Here is a 24181-nt window from a genome sequence, read left to right on the forward strand (position 1 = left end):
GGTTCAGATTTCTGTTCCGTCAATTACCAGCAGGTGACCTTGGGAAGGCACCTAGCCTCTTAGAGCCACTCTCATCTGTAAGATGTGCACAGTTACTACTTTTCTGCATGGTGCGTAATGCCAGTTCCTAGATGATGCAGAAAAGGAATCCACGTGTTGTTGATCTTAGTGGAAGCAAGCCTAGAACATCACCCAGACCAAACACTTTCTTTCTTTCTTTCTTTTTTGAAATGGAGTTTCGTTCTTGTTGCCCAGGCTGGAGTGCAATGGCGCGGTCCTGGCTCACTTCAACCTCCACCTCCTGCGTTCAAATGATTCTCCTGCCTCAGCCTCCTGAGTAGCTGGGATTACAGGTGCCCGCCACCATGCCCGACTAATTTTTTTGTATTTTTAGTAGAGATGGGGTTTCACCATGTTGGCCAGGCTGGTCTTGAACTCCTGACCTCAGGTGATCCGCCTGCCTCAGCCTCCTAAAGTCCTGGGATTACAAGTGTGAGCCGCTGCACCTGGCCAGACCAAACACTTTCTAAACACCTGGAGGACAGGGACTTTGTTTCTCAAAGTAGCTTGGACTTGGGTTGAGCTCTTGGTCATACCTAGAACTTTTGACTAAAGTTGGCTAAGTGAGAAGACTGGGCTGTAGGTGAACATGGGGCGTGTGTGTGCGCCTGTGCATGAGAATGTGTGAGCATGACAGTGTTGAGGAAGAGGTGGAGGCAAGCGGGAGCTGTCCCAGGGAGATAGATGGCAGAGGGGACAGCTGGAGTGAGGCCTGAGGGAGATTCTGCTGTGTGGGGCTCAGTGGGGGAGCTTTCTGGGGTAGGGAGAGCCTCACTCCTGGAATGGCCTGCCTTGGTGAGGCTGAGTGAGGCTGGGGGGGCGCAGACAGCTCTTCAGGTGGGTCCAAGGTGGCTTTGGAAGGAAGAAGGGGCCCGGCAGCCCGGCATGGGGTGAGAGGAGGAGCCGTAGGCCTGGCCCCAGGACCCAGATGGTGGGGGTGGCCTCCCTTCCTGGCCACCCTCCTGCTCACTGCTGCAGGACTGGCCTCCTGGCAGGCCCCCCATCCCCCTGACCCAGAGCCTCCGCTGGCCCTCGGTTTCTTCTCTGCTTGCTCTCTCCAGCCTTCTGTGATCTGGCCCGCCTTCCCCCAGCCCTGCTTCTCACAGCTTCCAACTCTCTGGCTGTCTGCTGCCCCCTTCACCCCTCAGCTACTACAGGCCTGATGCAGTGTGGTCCTCGAGGCACGTCTGCTCCCTCCCGGTCGTGTGCAGTTCTTCCTTGTCTTGGAGCCTCAGCTTGTGTCCCGTTTCCTAAGTCCTTTAAAATTGCATGGCCCTCGATGCTCTCTCTTGCTCAGAATATGGACAGCTCGCAGGAGCCAGTGCCACCAGACGATAACACTGGTGTCCCCATGGGGCCCTTTGCAAGCGCAGGCCATGCCCTTTACTTGCTTATACCCTGTGCTGACCCTATAAGTTAGACACAGTTGTCGTCCCCATTTTATAGATAAGGAAACTGAGGCTCAGCGAGGATTCTACCTGAATAGCCTCTCTCCTTGACTAGTTTCCACATTCTTCTCTGGGTGAATGGCTCATCTCTCCAACTAGACTGAGCTGCATTAGTGGGCAGAAACCACGTTTTCGGTTTCCACAGCACTCGCAGTGGTGCACCCTGTGCCCTGCAGTTCCAGCGGGTTGGATGTCAGCTGCAAAGAGGGCCCAGCTTGTTGGGCCTTGACACAGACTCAACTCACAGAAGCCCCCAGCCCCAATGATGAGATGACTGGCTGATCCAGCGGGGAGGGCACCTGGAGCAAAGCCCCTGGCCTGGGGGCTCACCCTGCTCACCTCACTGCTTCCTTCTCTCCTTCTTCCTCCAGGGAACTCAATGGCAACAACATCACTCGGATCCATAAGAATGACTTTGTGGGGCTCAAGCAGCTGCGGGTGCTGTGAGTATGGGGTGCTCCCTCCCACCCCACCCCCAGCAGTGCCACGGTGGTCCTGGGCAGGGCCCTGGCTGTGGGTGGTAGGGTGGTGGACTGGCTGGGCCCCTCCACTGTGGAGTTGGTCTTGGCAAGACATCCTGAGGGGTGTCAGATGGGGTGATGTTGAGTCTTGAGTCTTAACTCGTCATAAGATCTGACGTCCTGTGCTCTCAGGGTAGCGCAGGGATCCTAGGACCTCAGTTCTTTCAGAACTCCCACCTCCGCAGTTCTGAGGGTCTTTGGAGGAGCAGGGACCTCATGACCAATCGTCTGTGAGGTCAGAGCTGACAAGCCACTGGGCAGCGATCTGCTCCAGAACCCCCTGACCTGTGCCCCTTCCCAGGCTCTGGGTGTGTCCCTTCTGAGTCTGGGGAAGCCCAGGCTCTGTCCAGGGATTCCCCTCCCCTCTGCCCCCAGGCCTCCAGAGGGAGCCTCTCACACTTCAGGCTTTTGGAAACAAGGCAGAGAAAGAGAAGTGTCTGGTGGCGTTTCCCCCCCTGCCCTGCCCCCAACGTCATCTGAGGCCCATGCAGGGGCACGCAAGCTACCTGCTTGCGGGTGGAGAGGGACAGATGCAGTGGGAAAAACATACTTGACTATCTCAAAAGTTATCAGGCAACAGTCAATCTGTTGGTGAAAAATGCTGCCCCACCAGCCGGATGCTCTGGGTTTCAGGGCACGTTGGCGGCAAGGGGACGCAGAGTCCCACAGAGCCAGGTGGTTCAGTTGGCGTGGGCACCCCACTCTTGTCTTCAGCAGATGGGGCCAGGCGGGGTGGGGGTACAGGCAGAGAGGGTGTTGTCTGCCAATTGTAGAGTGTGTTGCTGCCTGTGTGGGCTCTGCCCAGTTGGCACAGGCTCCCCTCCCCCGATACTGGCCGGTCCCCCCTGTTCTGTCCCTTGGACATGTGCCTTCAGGGCCCAAAGAGGCCAGGGCACGTGCGCCAGCAGATCAAGCCAGCCTGTGCTGCCTGCTGCTGGGCCTGGCTCCCTGGAGCCTGATTGGAGCGGACACATGGTGCTCGGGTGCCCCGCGGCCTTCTGCCCTGGCAGGCAACTTCAGAGGGTCGGGGGTTGCAAGTGTATTTTGCAGTGAGGTAAGATGCTGGGAACCCTGAGGAGCCCATGTTGGCGAATTTGCAAAGGTGTAAGGAAACTGGGTCTGCTCAGCCCAGGCATAGGCCTGTTTGAGGCTTGAGCATGGCTCCTGTCTTACTCCCTTGCCAATGCTGCCCTGGCAGAGGTTGCCTCTGCCCCTCCGTCGTGCCAGCTGTTGCTAGCAGCCCTTGTCCCACACCCTGTAGCTGTCCTTGTCTCTTTGCTTCCCCAGGCAGCTGATGGAGAACCAGATTGGAGCAGTGGAACGTGGGGCTTTTGATGACATGAAGGAGCTGGAGCGGCTGTGAGTCCTGGCAGGGTGCGGGCCAGGAGGGCGGGGGGCTGGCATGTGAGGGAACTGGCAGGCCAAGCTGCTGCCAGGGATGAGGGGCACTCAGGGGAGGGGACCCCACGCTCAGCCTGCCTCCTTCAGCGGATGGAGCCAGGAGCAGCTGCAGCTGTGAAAGTGGTCACAAGGCATGGTCACAGAGAAACCTGGAGTGGGTCCCCACCCCACATTCTCCATGCAACTGTCCCTGTTGTTTTTCCCTGAAGATATGTGAGGCAAAAAATTTACATAATAATACAGAGGAAGTGAAATTTCTTCCTGTCATCTCATCCTGACATAACCGCTGTCCATTGATTTGTGTGTCCTTAAAAGAAGCCGTGGTGTGCCAAGCGGACCCATCAGGGAAGCCCTAGGGGATTGGTGTCTTAGGTGCACAGGGCCACAGTCCAGAAATGTGAAGGTGGAGGCGTGTTCTGATTCACATGGTTTGTTGCTGAATAGGGCTTTTAAGTTTGAAAATGGGTCTTGATCAAGTTTTGCATTTCAGTTTGGCAACGATGAAAAAAAATGGTGGGGTGAGGTGGGGGATGGGCACTCATATTCACGGTGGTCGCCGATCGCTTCCTTCTGAAAGTGGACTGGCTGTAGGTGTTAAGAGTCCTAAAGTTCATGCTCTTTGAACCAGAAAGTCTATTTTATTTTAAGGAAATAATCAGAGACATGGCTAAAAATTATATATCAGGATATTAATTGCATTTTATTATTTATTTATTTATTTATTTATTTTTGAGACCAAGTCTTGCTGTGTCTACCAGGCTGGAGAGCAGTGGCATGATCTCGGCTCACCACAACCTCCACCTCCCGGATTCAAATGATTCTCCTGCCTCAGCCTCCCGAGTAGCTGGGAATACAGGTGCACGCCACCACGCCTGGCTAATTGTTTTTGTATTTTTAGTAGAGATGGGGTTTTACCATGTTGGCGAGGCTGGTCGTGAACTCCTGACCTCAGGTGATCCACCTGCCTCAGCCTCCCAAAGTGCTAGGATTACAGGCATGAGCCACCACACCCAGCCATTGCACATTATTTCAATAGAAAAAAATTGGAAATTCATTCTAGTGGATACATAAGATATAAAATCACATTTCTGAAGAACAGTTAAGGCCATGGGAATGTGCTTGCAATATAATGTTAAATGGAAAAGATAAAAAATGACAATAGTATTACTAAAATCAATTTGCATGTAGATGGAATACAGGAGGAAGAAGACAACTGGAACCACTGACTCTCATTATAGTGAGTGGTGGATTATAGGTAACTTTATTTTTATTCTTTGTGTTTTTCTCTTTTAATGAATTTTCTTATGACAAGTTTATTATTATGATTATAGCTACCACCACTCTATGCTAGGAACCTGGGGCAGCTCTTTGCCTTATATTATCTCATTTAATCCTTAAAACAACACTGCTCTAAGTGGTATTTCACAGATGAGAAAGAGAGGTACACAGAGATTAAGTCACTTGTCCCCAGTTGTGCAGAAGAAGGGATTAGAACCCAGATAATTTTGCCTTCAAAGTCTGAGCTCTTAATGAAGATGACCTGACACCGCACCTTTCTTTTTTTTTTTTTTTTTTTTGAGACAGAGTTTCACTCTTCTTGCCCGGGCTGGAGTGCAGTGGCATGATCTCGACTCACTGCAATCTCCGCCTCCCGGGTTCAAGCTATTCTCCTACCTCAGCCTCCCGAGTAGCTGGGATTACAGGTGCCCGCCACCACGTCCGGCTAATTTTTTATATTTTTAGTAGAGCCTAAAACTAAAAAAAACCACCAAAAAAACCAACTAAAACTGTTGTTTTAGTAGGTTTTACCATGTTGGGCAGGCTGGTCTTGAACTCCTGACCTCAGGTGATCTGCCCGCCTCAGCCTCCCAAAGTGCTGGGATTACAGGCCTGATCCACTGTGCCTGGCCCTTTCATTTTTATATTAAAGAAAATAAGATATTAAATAAAAGGAAAAGAATATGATTGCCTCGTTGCCTTCCTACAGCCTGGAAGAAAGCAAGGCGATCTTTCTTTTGTGTTCCACATCCAGGCCTCAAACGAAATGATAAGAAGCCCACATCTAGACCAGATGTCGAATGCTGCATTTGTTTTCTTTAGAAGACTTAGAACAAAATACATGTTAATGACCTGGCTATAAGGGGCTGATCTGGACCTGACCCAACCTGGCTCCACCGCCGGTGCCGGGAAGGAGAGGAGGAGGGAAAGGGTCTGGGGGGTTGAGACATGACCCCAGTGGGTGAGTGGCAACTTCAGCCCTGCAGGCACCTTCCGGAGTGGTCAATTCAGTGGCCTCCCACTGAGTTGTTGGAGACCAGTGTTGCATCAGTTAATCATAAAAGGTGATTAAAGTGCAGAGTCATTAAAAACCACACATACTAGCCAGGCGTGGTGGTTCATGCCTGTAATCCCAGCACTTTGGGAGGCCAAGCGGGGGTGGATCACTTGAGGTCAGGAGTTTGAGACCAGTCTGGCCAACATGGTGAAACCCTGCCTGTACTAAAAATAGGGAAATTAGGCAGGCACAGTGGTACGTGCCTGTAATCCCAGCTACTCCAGAGGCTCAGGCAGGAGAATCACTTGAACCCAGGAGGCGGAGGTTGCGGTGAGCCGAGATCATGCCGCTGCAGTCCAGCCTGGGTGACAGAGCAAGATTCTGTCTCAAAAACAGTAGCAACAACCACAAAACCCCCCAGACATCTTAGACATTTCATTTTATGTTAAAACATAGAAATGTGCATTTACTAACCCCTCTTCTTTTTGTTTTGGCCAAAGTCTTTCTCTTTGGTGTGAAACACTGGAGTTCTTTCTGTGTTGTTTGCCTCGCCTAAACCACACACATATACCATGTTTATGATTTTTGGTTTTGGTTTCTGGAAGGTGGAGTGAGATTTTCCAAAGGGCCTTGGGAGCAATCTGGGGGAGTATTCCTGATTTTTAAAGTGACACCCACCCCCCTCCGCCACCGTCTTTTACTTAATTCAAGAGCCGTTTAATTATCAGCTTTCCTTTCATCGAATCTTTCTAAAGCATTCCACTTAGTTTTCATAGAGATGACTCTTTTTCCACTAGCATTTCATTCATTTATATAATAGGTAATTAAATTACAGAGTTAGAATGACAAGTGCCTCTGGCATAAATAGGTTTGGGAGTGGACATAACTGGTTCTTGTGAGCAGTTACAAACTCCAGTGTAGATGCAGCAGTGTGCAGTTGAGCTGGCTGTGAGGGATCAGGACTTTGTGGCCTCAGCGAGTCTGCAGCTGGAGAGGAGTGGAGTGTGCCGGGTCACCCTGGGAACCGGCCTGACACTGTACAGTGGCCAGGATCGTACCATGGGAGCAGCCAGGATGGGGAGTAGAGAAAGACAAGCTTCAGGATCCCACATCTACCATTCAGTAATGACTTGGGCGAGTCACTTACCTCTTGGTGTCCCTATTCTCTCATCTTTCAAAGATGAGCAACTCAACAAAGTCAGCAAACCTATCTTGGGTACCTATGAAGAGCCAAGCCACGTGGCGAAGTGGTGGCAGGAAACCTTTGTGAGGAGTGTTTGTTGGGAGTCACAGGGTGAGTGCATGAATGCTGTTGTCACTTTCAGGAGAAAGAGGCCCACCTTTATGCTCTGCTTTCCCGCCTGTGATGAGCTCATGCCCCTAATGCGTTTGCCCCTTGCCTGGCACATAGTAAGGGCTGATTATGACGGTGGCCACGACTACTGTTATCATTCTCAGTAACCTTCATGTCCCTCGCCATGTGGAGTCCCTTCTTTAGTGTCCTTTAATTTTCCATTTTAAGCTAGGCATTGAATCATTTTCCTCCTAAATAATTTTCAGAAGCAGAAGTCAGAAAATGAGAAAGGCTTGAGGGGAAAACAAAACCAAACCAGTGGTTATGAGTCAGTGTAAATACAGGATTAATTTACTGGACAAAGGATAAAGAATTTGGAGCTATCTGATGTCTACTCCTGTTGCTTTAAGGATTGTATTGGTGTTTTTTTTCCCCCCAAGGCAATGAAGTGTTTCCCTAGGAGCCTGCCCTTAAAAGTAAACTTCCAGTGGGTCTCCAAAAGTTGATTTAATTGTCTGTACCATGGGGAACATGGCGTGTCCAGTGTGGTGGCAATGGCCTTTCTCACATATTAGATAAAGGACAACCTTCTAGGAGGTAACCACAGACCAGTTACTGCTGGCTACGTGGAATTAAGGTTTTCTCCTTCCCTCTGGAAGAAAGCTTTTGGCTGAGATGGCTTATCATACAGTTGTCCCTTGGTATCCATGGGGGTTTGGTCCTAAGACCCCTCAGACACCCCTGGGGCTACAGGCCTGGGCTACTTTCCCAGTTAATTTTTTTTTGTATTTTTTGTAGAGATGAGGTTTCTCTTTGCTATTTCTCTTTGTTACTCATGCAAATCTGAAGCCCCTGGCCTCAAGCAGTCCTCTCATTCAGCCTCCCCAAGTGTTGGGATTACAGGCAGGAGCTATTTGACATGCTTTTTTTTTTTTTTTCTTTTTGAGACAGAGTCTCACTCTGTTGCCCAGGCTGGAGTGCAGTGGCGAGATCTTAGCTTACTGCACCCTCCACCTCCCTGGTTCAAGTGATTCTCCCACCTCAGCCTCCCGAATTGCTGGGATTACAGGTGCACACCGTCATGCCTGGCTGAGCATGCATTTTTATTAATGATAAAAATAATCAATAAAGCTGTTTTCTTTTTTTTTTTTGAGACAGAGTTTTGCTCTGTTGTCCAGGCTGGAGTGCAGTGGCGCAATCTTGGCTCGCTGCAACCTCTGTCTCCTGAGTTCAAGCGATTCTCCTGCCTCAGCATCCCGAGTAGCTGGGATTACAGGTGCCCGCCACCATGCCCGGCTAATTTTTATATTTTTAGTAGAGATGGGGTTTCACCATGTTGGCCAGGCTGGTCTTGAACTCCTGACCTCAGGTGATCCGACCTCCTCGGCCTCCCAAAGTGCTGGGATTACAGTTGTAAGCCACCGTGCCCGGCTGCTATTTTCATTTTGAAAAAAGACCCAAAGCAAACAATAAAAAAAAGTGAAACCTCTGTTAAACCAAATGTGGATGAAATCAGGGCTGTGTGGCCGTTAGGGTATGTCTCCCATTTCAAGTATAGTCAGGTTTCCAACTCACAAAGGGAGATAGCATTGGAATCAGTGCCTTAGAAACCACACAGCGCTTGCAGATGTGAAGTGATGATTATGATGGCTATGGGAAGAAATAGTAGAAGGAGAGGTGCTGGTGAGAGGCTTCCACAGACGCTCTATGCTTATCCTCCCCACGTGCTGGGTGGTGGAATCTCCACTTTACAGATGAAGAACTGAGGCCCAGAGAAGGTAATTTCCCTGGGATGCCACATGGACCCTGTTAGGTTTTGAATGCTGGACCTTCTGCTTCAGAATCCGTCTGGTGCTTTCTGAGAAGTCCTTTGGATTTCCTGGCCGTCTAGGTAATTTCCAATTCTTCTTCTCTTTTTTAGGCGACTGAACCGAAACCAGCTGCACATGTTACCGGAACTGCTGTTCCAGAATAACCAGGCTTTGTCAAGACTGTGAGTGACGTTCTGTGGCCAGAAAGTTCTCCCTATGGTTTTGTCTCTCACCCTGTGGGAGGCACAGTGTTAGGTCAGTGGGGCCTGGATGTTCCCATGACCTTGACCCCGTGCTCCTCCCCTGGCAGGAATGGTCCAGGGCATCAAAGGCCAGGCCCTTTCTGTAGGAAGGTGCTGTGCAGGGTATTTCTCCATCGCAAGCACTTGGAAGAACCCACAGTTCATCCAGATTTGTGAGCTGCCACTGACGGTGTGGGTACAAGGGTATTCGGCCAGCAGGCATGCTTGTGGACGGTGATGCCAGCCTTTACAGGGGCTCATTCTTACCCATCTCTCACTGCGCCTTTGGTAACCAGCCTGGAGCTGAATATTTACTCATTCAACTAAGCCCTTCTTGAACCTATTTCTGTTTTCAGCTCTTTCTACCTTTTAGGGTCATGAGGTCTGTAAGGTTATTAACCATGGTCGTATTTTTATTTGCTGTCAGTGGACTTCTTTCAAGTTGAAAGGATAGTTGCTAATTCTGCTGCACCATGATTTGCCACATGTGTCTGTAATTTTTCTACCATATATTTCATTTTATGGGAATTGGGTTGGACAAAACCTTTTAGATTATCTAAGGAATCTTTTCTTCAGCTCCTTAGCACATGGTCCTGCAGTCTTTGCTTGGCTACCTCTAGTGATGGGGAGCTCAACAGTTCCGCAGACAATCAACTCTATCACTGGACAAATAAGTAAATTAGAAAATTTTTAACTCTGGGCGCTAAATCTGCTCTCCAGTAACTTACATTTTTCTTAGCTTTGCTTTTTATAATACCTAGCTTTTGAAGAGCTGTCAGATTTTTGAATTTTGAGTTGTGAGGTTTTTTAGTTCCCTTAATTATTGTCATTAATAACCTTAAGAACCACTGGCGGGGCCTTCTGCATGCCTGGCACGGCACTACTGGTTCGTCCTTGAAGGAGCTTATGGGTCAGTACCTAGGTAGAGAAAGGGGTAATAAGCAATGTAGGGAAGACTGAGGGGTGTGGGTTGGGTGGGAGGTGGCAACCTAGGGTTACCTGAGTGCTAAGGGGTCTGACCATGGGCTCCTAGAGTCGGGGGCTTGATTTTGTCTCCTCTGATTAAACACAGCTAGTTCTTTCTGCCTCTGCCATGATTTCTAGACCTGTCTCCAAGCCCAGTGATCTCCAGAATTTATTGTTGATCTTACCTTCAAACTTTTACTTATTTTTGAGACGAGATGTTGCTCTGTCACCCAGGCTGAATACAGTTGCATGATCTTGTCTCACTGCAGCCTCAACCTTCTGCGCTCAAGCGATCCTCCCACCTCAGCCTCCAGAGTAGCTGGGATTCCAGGTGTGCACTACCACGTCCGGCTAATTTTTAAATTTTTTTGTAGAGACAGGGTTTTGCCATGTTGCCCAGGCTGGTCTCAAACTCCTGGGCTCAAGCAATCCACCTGCCTCAACCTTCCAAAGTGCTGGGATTACAGGTGTGAGCCACCGCGCCTGGCCAAGCTTTTATCTTTACAATGGAACTCTAATTTTTAGTCTGTTGGAATGGTCTTTCTGATCACTTCCTGTTGCTTCCTGCTCCTGGCCTGGAGGCCACTCCACAGTGACCTTTAGTGATGATCTCTTTTGCTGATCTTTGTCACCACCCTTGGGCTTGAGTTGGGCCTTCTCCAGTTTTCCTGTAACTGATAGGTTGCCCAATCCATTGTGTGCCAGGCATACACAGTGGGTGCTTAATTTTTCCCTACTTCATTGTGAAAGGCAGAAGATTCTTCCCAGCAGGTGCCTTCATGGTAATGTCTGTTGAACCTGTGGGCCATGCATGGTCTATGTGGTCCATGCTGTTGCTGGCCACATGCAGGCAGCTGGCCTTGCCCTGCCTTGGCCCCAGCAGCTCCTGTTTTCTCTCTACTGTTCTTTCTCTGCTGACTTGCAAGTGTGATAACAGCTCTGCCTTTCTGCAAAAATTCGTCTTGAATGTCTTTTCTCTCGGTCTCAATTGTGCAATTCTTTTCCCCTCCTACATCCTCTTAACCTTTCAAGCTTTTGTCCTTGCTCTCCTGGCATGATTTGCCTCCTTGGGTCCCTTCTCCTTCCCATAGTGATCCGCTGCCCTCCAGCTTGCTGGGATCAAGGCATATGTATACTGTATAGTTGCCATCAAGCTCTGTGTGCCCACTTTCACTCTCCCTCATTGATTTTAAAATCTCCAAGACCCATCATGTGAATCTGAATCCACAAACTTCCAGCCCTTTACTAGAGATCATCTCCAGCCATATTCGTTTTTAGAGGGGAGCTAACTTCTTTTGTCATAACCTTCTACCTGCCCTTGGGGGTAAAGGATAGCTCTGCAGGGGACTCCCTCCCTTCTTTACTCGAGTCCACCCTTCTCTTTGGACATTGGTGCCTTGCATACCCCTGTGTTCCTTCCTGAGGAAAGTGACAACTTGGCTGCCTCCTTGGCCTGTGTCTGGGAAACTTAGATCCCCCCTGGAATGGAAGGTGGCCTGGGAAGCAGAAAGTCAAGGGTCAGGTGGTCCTGGGCTTTTCAAGGCATAACTTTGGGTGGTTTAATTGCTCAGAGCCCATTTCTGTTACCCATACATGGTAGGACTAGCAAGAGTGTGAACTGGGACTATGCATGTAACATAACCAAGCCTGCAGCTGGCCCTCAGTGGATGTTCATCCATCATGCCCCTGATAACTCAGGGTGAGCAAATAGCCCCTCGGTGAAGTGGCTGCTCCTGTGCTTGATGTCTTATCTGACACATGTGGCCATAAGGCAAGTAATGTCTCCCAGTGTTACTGCCAGTGAGACAGGTTGGAAAGAGGAAGTGACTTCCTGAGAGTCAGGATGAAGCCCTCTAACTCCTAGCCCCGCCCTCTTCATGGTTTCGTATTTTACAGGAGTCCTAGAGGAAAGGACATCTACATTTTAATGAGTATTAAATAGCCAGATTCTATAACCAAAGGCTGGCACAAGGAGATTAATTCAAGGAGCAAAAAGCCATTGCAGAGGACAGCAGTCTGTGTGACACCTGCTCTTGGCACCCTATGGGGCTGGGAGCAGAGGCCTCTAGACACATTGGGAATCCTCATTGCAGTGGTCCCAGGCCAGCTGCTTTGGGGAAGGGGCTGGTTGGCAGCCAACAGAGGGACTTCCAGAAGAGCAGTGGAAGTCTTGGTGGCCCTTTGGAGGGTGTTTCTAGGCTCTAGAGCCAGAACTTCTCCCTAACACTTACTGCCTTTTCTTTCCACACATCAGGTCCTTAACTCTTAGCAGGAAACATTTCTCATCCAGGAGCATAGCAGGATTTGGGCGAAGGCAGACTCTTTTCGTTAGCTCTCCCCTTGACATTTCTTAACCTCATCTGTAAGCAAGGCATGCAAACCAAGAGGACTCCTGCAGGGCTCTGGGAGGACTCCCACACAGTGTGCCCTGCTTAGTTTCCACTGAGGCCAAGGCATTTGGTGGCCTCCAGGTCAGGCCATCTCAAATGGGCACTGTCTGGGGGAAATGATTCAACAAACCTTATTCATCTGGTTGTTCGTCCCTGGTGTCTGGGCTCACCGGGTCACCTTGGAGATGGTTATAGGGAAGGATAGAGGAGCAAGTGTTTAAAGATCTACTTGTTAATATTCTTCTAATATTACTGTGTATGCATCCACCCTGGCTCATTCTATTGACCTGAGCACCTGGCATTCTAAAGTATCTCTGTTAACTCCCGGAGTTGGTCTGGCCAAGGAGTACTCAGCACGCTTGGTTCCAGAAACAGAATACCCTGCCGGCTGGTGATAGTAAAGGTGGAGGTGGGGTTTTGTAGGGGCACAGCTGGCAAGCTCCCAGGCTCCCAGAGCAGGAGGTGAGATCTAGCTGGCCCTCCCAGGGACCCGCACTGAGATGTGAGGGCTGTTTCTAGTTCTTTCTGAATATCTGCTTTATTGTCCTGCTCTTCCCTGCAAACCAGTGTTCTGGGCTCATCAGCATCTCAGTTCCAGCCATGGTGCCAATTCGCCTCCTACTTCCTGTGACCTCAGAGCTCAGATCCACACAGTGTCTCAGGCCCCAACTTTGGGTTTCTTGGAGAAAGAATCTGATTGGCCCATCTTAGGTCAAGAGGTCACACCAGACCAGTGAACTGTTGGCGGGGATTGTGGGATCCACTGGTGCAGTGACACTATGGTGCCCACCCTATCTCAGGAGCTGGAAGTGGGACCTATTCCCTTAGAAGGCAGTGCCTGGCATTCCTGGTCTCTCACTTGTTGACCTCCCCTTTGCTTTGGAGGGATCTGTTACTAATCCTTCCCATCTGGAGCAAATTATGGACTTTCATGCACAGGCTGTTATGCTAAATCAGCATGAAAATGGGTTTGAGAGAGACCAAATGTGCTGGGTAAGGCGTGGTCACCAAGTCTGTAGGTGGTGGCATAGCCCACATTTCAGTTGATTTTGTCTGTGTGGCCTCCAGAAGTTAAAATCCTGTTAGGGGTTATTCTGCACTGATATTTCACCTGCTGTGGGGTTAGTCTGTCCATTTCTTTCCTATGCAGGATCTATGGCTCAGAGAGGTGATTTGCCTTGGACCACAGAGCAACTTGATGATAGGGTTGGAATTAGACACTAGGCCTTCTAGGGGCCCTGACGAGCCTGAAAGTGGTCTTAAACCTTGACCTAGGAATCTCATATTTGGGGATCCGCCGTAAAGAAATAATAAAACATGAGCACAGACGTGTTCGTTGCTGTATTATTTAGAATATTGAAATATAGAATAATGAAAAGAATATGGAAATAACATATATGGCCAACACTGGGGGCATGATGAAGTAAATGATGATGTATCTACTTGATGGAATATTTATACAGTCATCAAAAATGGCCTTTTTGAAAGATGTCAAGTAATGTAGATAAATGTGTTTGATATCAAAAGCCAGGATTCCAAACTGCATTGACAATATGACCACTCGATAAATCACTCTAAATAACGCATGAAAACATATCTGGAAAATGCCAACAGGGATTGTCTCCGGGTGGCTTTTTTCTCTTCTGTGGCCCAGATGTTCTCTAAGAAGCATGTGTTATGTTTAGGGTAGGAAACCTCCCAGTTTTTCAATAAGAAGCGAAAAGCCTGTGTTGTCTGAGGTGAAGTGAATGCCTGTGATATGATGTTGCAGCGCTTCCTTTAACCGAGCCTGTTTGTCTTCTGTGAAGTACAGATAGTAAGGGCTGGCTGCCTCATGGGACTGATGTGACAAAGAGAGCTGTGGCACTCTCTTGTGTCAGACGTGAACACTGTGGCATGTGGGAGGTGCCCAGGAAATGTCAAATGAGTCCACATCAGGGCTACTTTGGAGGGTGGTGCAGCCCCGGGGTGACCTGCACCTGGACCTGTGTCCCGTGTTGATGTCGGCTTCCTCTTTCCCTTGTGCCAACTCAGCCTCACCACTCTTTTTTTTTTTTTTTTTTTTTTGAGACGGAGTCTCGCTCTGTCGCCCGGGCTGGAGTGCAGTGCCGGATCTCAGCTCACTGCGAGCTCCGCCTCCCGGGTTCACGCCATTCTCCTGCCTCAGCCTCCCGAGTAGCTGGGACTACAGGCGCCCGCCACCTCGCCCGGCTCGTTTTCTGTATTTTTTTTTTTTTAGTAGAGACGGGGTTTCACCGTGTTAGCCAGGATGGTCTCGATCTCCTGACCTCGTGATCCACCCGTCTTGGCCTCCCAAAGTGCTGGGATTACAGGCTTGAGCCACCGTACCCGGCCAGCCTCACCACTCTTAACTCACAACCATCCCCTCAATTTGCAGGGACCTTCCCCCAGCAGGGTTTTTTTTTTTTTTTTTTTCTTGAAGGGCTTAGGTGCCCCTGCAGAGACACCCTGAGGAGGCTGTGGAGGGAGGCTGGCATGTGGTGGGCAGGAGGGCCGTGGCCTTGGCACAGTCAGTGCCTGGGCTGAGGATGTGGGAGATCTGCTTTCTGTCCTCTTGGGCACTTTCCTGAGCAGGCTGGGGAGAGCAAACGTGGAGCAAGTAGGTGATGCTGCCCTGGAGGCATTTCTTGGTGCCCTGAAATTACAGATGCATTCTGTACTTCCTCAGGGATGCCCCCATTGAGGGTGGGGCTGGAGTTTCTGCACAGCAGCATTCACACCTCTTCAGAAGAGAGCACACCCCCTTCCCCCACCCCACTGCAGAAGTGAACCTGCCCCATGACATCCTTCACTGCCTCGCTCTCCCAGGGCCTCATGAAAGGTCTCAGGGACTGCAACCATCACAGTAATGGTTAGAAAGAATGGAAGGTTATTGTGTGCCAGGCCTATGCTGAGCAACTTACAAATATACCTGATTTCATCATCAGAACATCTCTACAAGGTCAGCACTTCCCGAATTTTGTAGATAAAGAAATGCAAGCTCAGCGGGTTTGTGACACACCCAAGGGGCTAAGCCAAATGAGAACCCCAGTCTGTCTGACAGTAAAGCTCATCCTTACATACCACCCCTCACCTCCTCACCCACCCACCTCCTCCACCCGTCCACCCATCTGTCCATCCACCTAGTTATCAACCACTGCCCTTCACCTCCCATCTACCCTCCCACCATCTACTAATCCATCAGTCAACCCACCCATCTCTCTCCCTACTCCTGACCTGTCCCTCCATCCCCCATCCCCTACCATCCATTCTCCCATCCAGCACTCCCCACCCACTCACCACCTGCCTATCCATCCACTCTCCCACCCCCATCCATCAACCCTCCCCCTCCCCCCACTTACGCATCTACCAACCCACCTATAAACCCAGAGACCTGTCTATCCCCCAACTCCTCCCCACCTTCCTCCACCCCTGTATTCACTCCTCCTCACCTTCCATCTGCTACTCACCACCCACTGATCCAACAGTTCCTGAGGGCCTCCTGTGGGCCAGGCTCTGTGTTGGGTACTGTGAACCCTGGGAGTGATGTCTGCGTAAGATGGATGAGTGTAGCCCTGCCTCTTGGGAGGTGGCAGGTCTATCATCAGTGCTTTTTGAGAACAGCCTGCCGCCCTCTGACCTATCAGTGGGTTGGAGCGGGTGCGGGCAGGTGCTGCACTGGCTGGACCTATATCTCCTGCCAGCGGGGGGGCAGGTATACCCTGGTGGCAGGTTACCTGGGTTTGGGAGTCAGCTCTGTCTCCTGACAGCGAACCCTCAGAGGATGTGGAGATGCTGTGTTCATGGGCATACACAGGTGTCAAGTTGAGGGTTAGAGGGATATGCTGGAAACCTGATTGCTTCTCACAGTAGTGAAACTCAGTCTTCACCAGGTTCAGGTGGGGAGCAGGGTGTCCACCCACCACGCAGGCCTCCTCCTTGGCCTCCGATCTGGGGAGGATCTCTGCTGCTGTGCAGCCCTCCTCTTGCTGATCTCCTCCTCATCCAGAAGCCGCTTCTGGAAACCCAGTTCCTCTGGGCTTCCTTTTAGCCTTGAAACCAATATGTGTCCCGACAAGATTGACCTTTTGTGTCTCTGTTGAGCCTGGAAGGGGTGGGGGTGGGTGATTAAGGGCAGCCCAGGGCATTTATTTCCCCTTATTTATATCACTGCTGTAAGGACCACCATAACTCATTAACAGGGCCCTGGTGGTTGGAGAGGCGTGGATGTGAGATTCACAGGAGCCCTGTTGAAGAATGCCTGACCCTATCGACCCTGTCTCAAGCTGGGTTTAATTAAACTGTCAGCACTGGTCAGAAGAACAAAGCTTCCCTTCCCATCTCGGTCCCCAGCCCCCATCAGAGGCAGGAGGGCATTCTCCGCTGAAATGAAGAGCTGTTAAAAATGGATCTGTCTTGCCTCCGAGGGAAATTACCCAAAGCAGGAAGGTGACCTCGCTGTTGTGATGCATCCATGCCAGGCAGCAGAGCTGTAGAATTGAGCCAGGAGTGCCCGGAGACACCAGCACACGAGAAGGGGGCTCCCAGCCACCCCTCCCCAGCCAGAGCCTCCTTCCTGCCAGAGTCCCCTGGGGGCTCCTTAAGATGGCTGTCCATCACTACTTAGACTTCCCTTTTCCCAGAAAGGAATTTCACTAGCTTTGTCCTTCAAGATATTAAGATGTTCCTGGCATTAATGATAAAAAGGAGCTTCCTTGGTTAGACAATTTGGGGAAGAGCTGGGCCAAGCAGAGTCCTTTGTCAAGGACTATTCAGCCCGTTTAACATGCTCATGTGCACTGTACAGCTCCCAGGGCAGAAGTGGAGTGTTGCATCTCCCAAACATATCTGACCGTGAATCTAAAAAAATTTAATTTTTTTTTTCTTTTTTTTTCTGAGACGGAATCTTGCTCTGTCACCCAGGCTGGAGTGCAGTGGCCAGATCTCAGCTCACTGCAAGCTCCGCCTCCCGGGTTTACGCCATTCTCCTGCCTCAGCCTCCCGAGTAGCTGGGACTACAGGCGCCCGCCACCTCGCCCGGCTAGTTTTTTGTATTTTTTTAGTAGAGACGGGGTTTCACTGTGTTAGCCAGGATGGTCTCGATCTCCTGACCTCGTGATCCACCCGTCTCGGCCTCCCAAAGTGCTGGGATTACAGGCTTGAGCCTTTTGCAGGGAATACCTTTTACCATCTTATGGGCCTAGTATTAAGTAACTTGTGGAAGTCTCAGACAGTAAGAATCAGAGCTGAGATTCAAACCCAGGCCCACCTGACCCCAAATGCACATACTTACCTTCAAACTGTCAGTCCTTGAACTACAGTATGATTAAGAGTTGTCTCAGTGGGGAGTTCATTAAAATTCAGATTCCCAGGGTCACACTCGTCAGAGATTCTGAGTCAGTCAGTGTGGAAGGGCCCAGGAATCTGCATCATCATCAAACCCCTCTTTATCTGGCTCATGCTTGAGAAGCCTTGCTCCCCATCAGGCATGGTGAGTCTTAGGAGGGGCTTCCTGTTGGGTAGAGCCCCTCTTTGCTTCTGCCCCACCCGGTTCAGTGTGAGAGCCATGCTAAGTAAGCGAAGGCCCCAAGCGCAGACGCTTCACCTCCTGCAGCCACACAGAGAACAATTTGGGGATTAGGAGTTGGCAATTATGGAGCACTCTGGATTCTCGAAGTGCTTTCCAATCATTAAATCTGCGCCTGCTGTCAAGGCTCAAGTGAAAGAGGCGAGCGTCCCACTGGGCCGGCACGGGAGTCTCCGGGAAGAGGGTGGCCGGCCTCAGATTGACATCTACTTGCCAGAGCGGGCTGATGCGCCCAGCATGGATGAATGTCCTAGACACAGCCCTGGTGCCCGGCTGTGGGCTTTGAATCCGGCTCTGCCCCTGCTGGCTAAGAACCACACAGGGTTTTACAAATGTGGACATCCGAGGGAGCCCGGGGCCTGAAGGAGGGCCACGGGGGGTGGCGAGCGGTCAGTGGGTCATCCCGAGAGAATGCCCAGCAAACGCGGGGTGCCCTGCATTTATAGGGGCTCAAAGGCATGAAAAGCCACTGGTCCTCTCCTACAGCATTACAAAAATCAGTGCGAGACAAATGGAATTTGTAACTATTGAGAAGATTCTGAATAGAGAGGCGTGCATGCAGGAGCGGGGTCTTATGAATAACTTTTAGGGAGTTGAGGATTTTAGAAAATCATTTCAAAAATTATACAAATATTATTTGTCAATTAAAACATATTAAAAATAAAAAAATTATTTGGAAGAATACAATTTTAAAAAATTATGAAAATAATTTTGCTAGAGAGTGAACATTTGAAAAATAGAGAAAAGCAGAGAAAGACAGGAGATAAGGTATTTCGTTTTCTAGTTAAATAAGGCATTTAAAGATTGAGCTAACATGCAAAATTTAAAAAAAATAAAGTTTAGGCCGGGCATAGTGGCTCACGCTTATAATCCCAACACTTTGGGAGGCTGACATGGGTTAATTGCTTGTGTCCAGGAGTTCGAGGCCAGCCTAGGCAGCATAGCAAGACCTTGTCTCTACAAAAAATAAGAAGAAATAGCTAGGTGTAGTGACATGCACCTGTAGTCCCAGCTACTCAGGAGTCGAGGTGTGAGGATCGCTTGAGCCCAGGAGTTTAAGGTTATAATGAGTTACGATTGTGCCACTGCACTCCAGTCTGGGTGACAGAGCAAGACCCTGCCTCAAAAAAAAAAAAAAAAAAAAAGAAAAAAAGAAAAAAAAAAGTCTAGTACCAAAGCAATATATAGTTAGTTTGTTAAGCACTCATGTGCCAAAAACTTTATGTGGATTTTCTCATTTTAATTGTCACGGTCCTATGCAATGGGTGCTATTATTTTCCCATTTTTACAGGCGGGAGAATTGAGGCACAGGTTAAGTAAACTGGTTGCATAGCTAGTTGTTGGCAGATCCGGGCTTGGAGTACAGGGAGTGTCACCCCAGAGGGTGTGCTCTTCTTCACCATGCTGTACACCCTTTTCATTGTAGAAAATGGGAGAATATGGAGAAACAGGAAGAAGAAAGAGACTGCTCATGAGTCTTCTGGGAAGGTGGTTTCAAGGTATTGAAGGGTATGGGAGACACAGGAGGGTGAAGAGGAAGAACTGGACTCCAGTGGAAGGAGCAGCTGTGCAGACACGGGGGAGGGAATGCAATTCCCTGTGAGCAGGGGCCCCACGGTTCTAGAGTGTTGTGTGAGCTCACCCTGGAAGGAAGTGTAGATGGGCTCTAGACCTAGAATGTTCTGGAGTGAAGAGTTTGGATGGGTGATAGGAAGAGTGAACCATGGAGTGTTCTTGAAGAGCGGAGTGACTTAGTGGAGAGTGAGCCTCAGTCACCCCCTACAAAGGCCTCCTTCCCCTCCTCCCACCTCTCTGAACCTGAGCCATGAACAAGAGGGACAGATGATCCCACCTCTGCCTCGCCTGGGTCTCCCACGGGTTGCTTGAAATGCCACCTTCCCATCACAGCTTCCTCCCTCCCCAGAAAGAATTGGTTGTTGCCTCCCCAGTGCCCTCTTTTTTTCCTTTGTAACACTTTTTAAAAATCATGGTAAAATATACATAATTTATCATTTCAGCTATGTGTAAGTGCACAGTTTAGTGGCATTAAGTACATTCACAATGTTGTGTAACCATCATCACTATCTATACCCAAAATATTTCCATTATCCCCAACATAAACTCTGTACCCATTAAGCAATAGCTCCTCATCTGCCTCCCTGCAGCTCCTGGCTACTTCTCTTCTGGCCCTGTGACTTTGCCTGTTCTCAGTACATCACAGACATGGAATCATACAGGATTTGCCCTCTGTGACTGGCTTATTTCACTTAACATAGCATTTTTGAGGTCCATCCACATTGTGGCACATATCAAGATGTCATTCTTTTTAATGGCTGGATAATATTTCACTATTTGGATAGACCACATTTTGTTGATTCATTCAGCTGTTGATGGACAGTAGGTTGCCTCCACCTCTCAGTGCCCTCTTAGCAGTTGCTTGAGCCTCTGTCAGAGCCCCCACGATTCTCCTCAGCTCTTTGCCCTGCCTTCTCCACCAGATTGGACAGAGGCTCAGGCAGGGTCGTTCTTGTTTCCCCAGCACAAGTGGGGTTAGCAGGCTGGCAAGTGTGGTTTCTTTCTGGTGGCAAACACTGCCTTGAAGGCCGAGAAAGGGGTGTGACTAGAGCTGCCCGTTCCTTGCTGTCTGATTTCGGGGCTTGGGGCTCTATGGGTCTGTGCTGGGCTGCAGCTTCATGGATTTTGTAGACTCAGAACTTTTCAGCTGACTTCTGTTTTCCTTGGCCTGTGGTTGGCCTGGACTTGTGGCCCAGAAACACGAAGACAGTTATTTAGGGTTTAGTGCTGGCTTGCAGGATAAATAAAATCTACTGGGAGGTGTTCAATGGAGGGGGCTGGGGAACTTCTCTGTGGGGGTAGTCACAGACCCCTAAAGAAGGCCCCTGTTTCCTGGGAGGCAGGGAAAGCTTGAGGAGGGAGTCAAGGGAGGAGGGGATCCAAGAGGAAGCATGGTCCTTTCAGTGGGTGGAGATGGGCATGATTTGGTGCCAGGCTGGACTCAGGGATGCGGTGGTGACTTGTACATGGTAGGGTTTGACTGACTCAGTTTTTGGTTAGGATAGGACAGGAGTCACCACCTCCTAGTTAGACCCTTCCCTTAAGCCATGACCCAGGTTTGTACTTGTAATTTTCAGCCAGGCATCAGTGGATCTTGAGGAGCTCAAAGAAGTAATGATGGGCTTCCTCAAGCTCTTTGCAGTGTGTGCCCTAAGGCAAAATGTGATCACTCCAATGTAGTCTTTGATTTGGGGCTGGAATCCTATAGTTTGGAATCAGTTTGGTGGTGCAACACTGGCTCTCTGATGCTAATGAGAAACCCTGGCTCACTTGATTAACAGTTGATTAATCAGCTGTTGAGTAATACAAATATGGGAAGATACATTATTAATAAATATAATAGCTCACATCTTTCAAATGTTGGGTTTGGGGTGGGGTGGGAAAAGTATCAAAAGGCATCTTTGTGGTGACATGGCCGGGAACTGCTGTCTTGTACATCTGGGCCTGTTCCTGCCCCACCTTCTCCATCCCATGCTATAGCCCTCACTGCCACAGTCTGTCTGGCTTTGGCCCTAGCGTTTATGTGGAGCATCTTGGAGAAGCCTTATCCTTGTCTCAGAGGAGCTCTGAGTGTCTCCTCCTCTTGTAGGAGCTTTGGAGTAGGGAGAGGGGAATAAAGGGAAGGTAAGGAGCTGATAACCCCATACCCAAGTCTTAATCTCTGACCCTTTTTCCCTCAGTCCTCTCGGTTCCAGCCACATTCTGACCTTTATCTGGCCATTTGTTGGAGCTGATGAGTGGCCTGTCATGAGTGGACCCTCACATGGATCCTGCATATGAGAGTGGACCAGGGCCTGGCAGAGAGGGGTCAGGCTTCTCACATCAGAATTGGGCCTGACCAGAGCCTGCTGAGGTGGATGCTTATCTGAAAGGAAGTGCTTGCCATTTAGGAAAAATGGACAGCATAAAAATAGGTCAGGCACAGTGGCTCACGCCTGTAATCCCAGCACTTTGGGAGGCTAAGGAGGGCGGGTCATGAGGTCAGGAGTTCGAGACCATCCTGGCCAACATGATGAAACCCTGTCTCTACTAATAATACAAAAATTAGCTGGGTGTGGTGGCAGGTGCCTGTAGTCCCAGCTACTTGGGAAGCTGAGGCGGGAGAATCACTTGAACCTGGGACGCAGAGGTTGCAGTGAGCTGAGACTGCACCATTGCACTCCAGCCTGGGTGACAGAGTGAGACTCTGTCTCAAAAAAAAAAAATAATAATACTGTACATCATTTAATAATAATACTTGACATGCCCCCACATACCACCCCAGTCCAGGAGCACCCCAGAGGCAGCTCTGCTGGCTCTTCCAGTTGGTAGTTGGGCTCCTTGGCATTGAGTCCTTTCTTTTCCTCCAGTGGTCCTGGGTACAGATTATCTGTGGGGCTCTGGACAGGTTACCTAACCTCTCTGTGTCTATTTCCTCATCTGTAAAGTGTTGGGGGTGTTATGACGATTGGGGGTGATTGTATGGAGCATGTAGTATAGGTATTGCGATTATGATCATCACCCAAACCATTGCAAGCTATAGAGGGGTGGGCGGACATGTCCTGTCCTGCCGCATTGCTTGAATGCAGAGGACAATTTGCTGTCCTAGAAGTTCTCACAAATTGGTTTCGGCTAGGGGGTTGCCGGGTCCCGCGTCATCCCGGCTTTGGTGGGAGGTTGCAGGCTGGGACTGGGAGCCTGCAGGTTGCCTCCCTGTTTGTCTCTGACTCAGCAGGGCCTGCCCTCAGTTCCACTGCCTGTCTTCTCTGCGGGGCACAGAGCTTCTTATCTCTCCCTTTGCATCTTGCCTCAGTGCACTCAGGATTTGACAGGCAGCTTAGCCTGCTGCCTGAGAGCTTTACTCCTGAAGTCTCTCCTTTCTTTGGTTTATAGACTGAAAATGGGATAGTGACTTTATACACTGGAAGAAGAATGGCTACAGCCTCTTTCTCTGAATGCATTCCCCAAGAGTTGGCTTTAAATGTAGAGTTCTTCATTAGATTAACTTGGCATGAATATTAACATGAATTAGAACTTATTACCCTTAAATTCTTGATCTATAACAGAGCAAGATTTGAAGAAATAAACACCTGGATACAGTGCCTTACCTTTTTCATGGATTCTTTTTTTTCTTTTTTTTTTTTTTTTTTTTTTTTTTTTGAGGCGGAGTCTCGCTCTGTCGCCCGGGCTGGAGTGCAGTGGCCAGATCTCAGCTCACTGCAAGCTCCGCCTCCCGGGTTTACACCATTCTCCTGCCTCAGCCTCCCGAGTAGCTGGGACTACAGGCGCCCGCCACCTCGCCCGGCTAGTTTTTTGTATTTTTAGTAGAGACGGGGTTTCACCGTGTTAGCCAGGATGGTCTCGATCTCCTGACCTCGTGATCCGCCAGTCTCGGCCTCCCAAAGTGCTGGGATTACAGGCTTGAGCCACCGCGCCCGGCCTCTTTTTTTTTTTTTGAGACGGAGTCTCGCTTTGTCGCCCAGGCTGGAGTGCAGTGGCACCATCTCGGCTCACTGCAAGCTCCGCCTCCTGGGTTCCCGCCATTCTCCTGCCTCAGCCTCCGAGTAGCTGGGACTACAGGCACGCACCACCACGCCCAGCTAATTTTTTGTATTTTTAGTAGAGATGGGGTTTCACCGTGTTAGCCAGGATGGTCTCGATCTCCTGACCTCGTGATCCACCCGCCTCGGCCTCCCAAAGTGCTGGGATTACAGGTGTGAGCCACCGCGCCCGGCCTTTCATGGATTCTTAACTGGAATAGATCTCTGCTTAACCTAATCTTTTTTTTTTTTTTTTTTTTTTTTTTGAGATGGAGTCTCACTCTGTCGCCCAGACTGGAGTGCAATGGTGTGATCTTGGCTCACTGCAACCTCCGCCTCCCAGGTTCAAGAGATTCTTATGCCTCAGCCTCCTGAGTACCTGGGACTACAGGCCCCTGCCATCACTCCCAGCTAATTTTTGTATTTTTAGTAGAGACAGGGTTTCGCCGTGTTGGCCAGGCTGGTCTCGAACTCCTGACCTCAGGTGATCTGCCCGCCTCAGCCTCCCGAAGTGCTGGGATTATAGGTGTGAGCCACTGCGCCCAGCCTGCTTAATCTAATCTTAACTTTAACATTGAACCTCTAAGTGTCA

The 24181-nt window shown here is 49.7% G+C and overlaps 1 protein-coding gene across 2 annotated transcripts in view; it reads left to right on the top strand.

The window, feature by feature from the left end:
- The window catches only part of SLIT1 (slit guidance ligand 1), a 189513-nt gene that overhangs the window by 19928 nt on the left and 145404 nt on the right, over window positions 1-24181 (top strand). For both annotated transcript variants that reach the window (XM_010389575.2, XM_010389576.2), the window contains exons 2-4: window positions 1880-1951; window positions 3317-3388; window positions 8921-8992. In XM_010389575.2, the coding sequence (XP_010387877.1) occupies window positions 1880-1951; window positions 3317-3388; window positions 8921-8992 (216 nt within the window). The remainder of the gene's footprint in view (window positions 1-1879; window positions 1952-3316; window positions 3389-8920; window positions 8993-24181) is intronic.

The sequence above is a fragment of the Rhinopithecus roxellana genome, chromosome 11, assembly GCF_007565055.1.
Source record: "Rhinopithecus roxellana isolate Shanxi Qingling chromosome 11, ASM756505v1, whole genome shotgun sequence".
Classification (NCBI taxonomy): Eukaryota; Metazoa; Chordata; class Mammalia; order Primates; family Cercopithecidae; genus Rhinopithecus; species Rhinopithecus roxellana.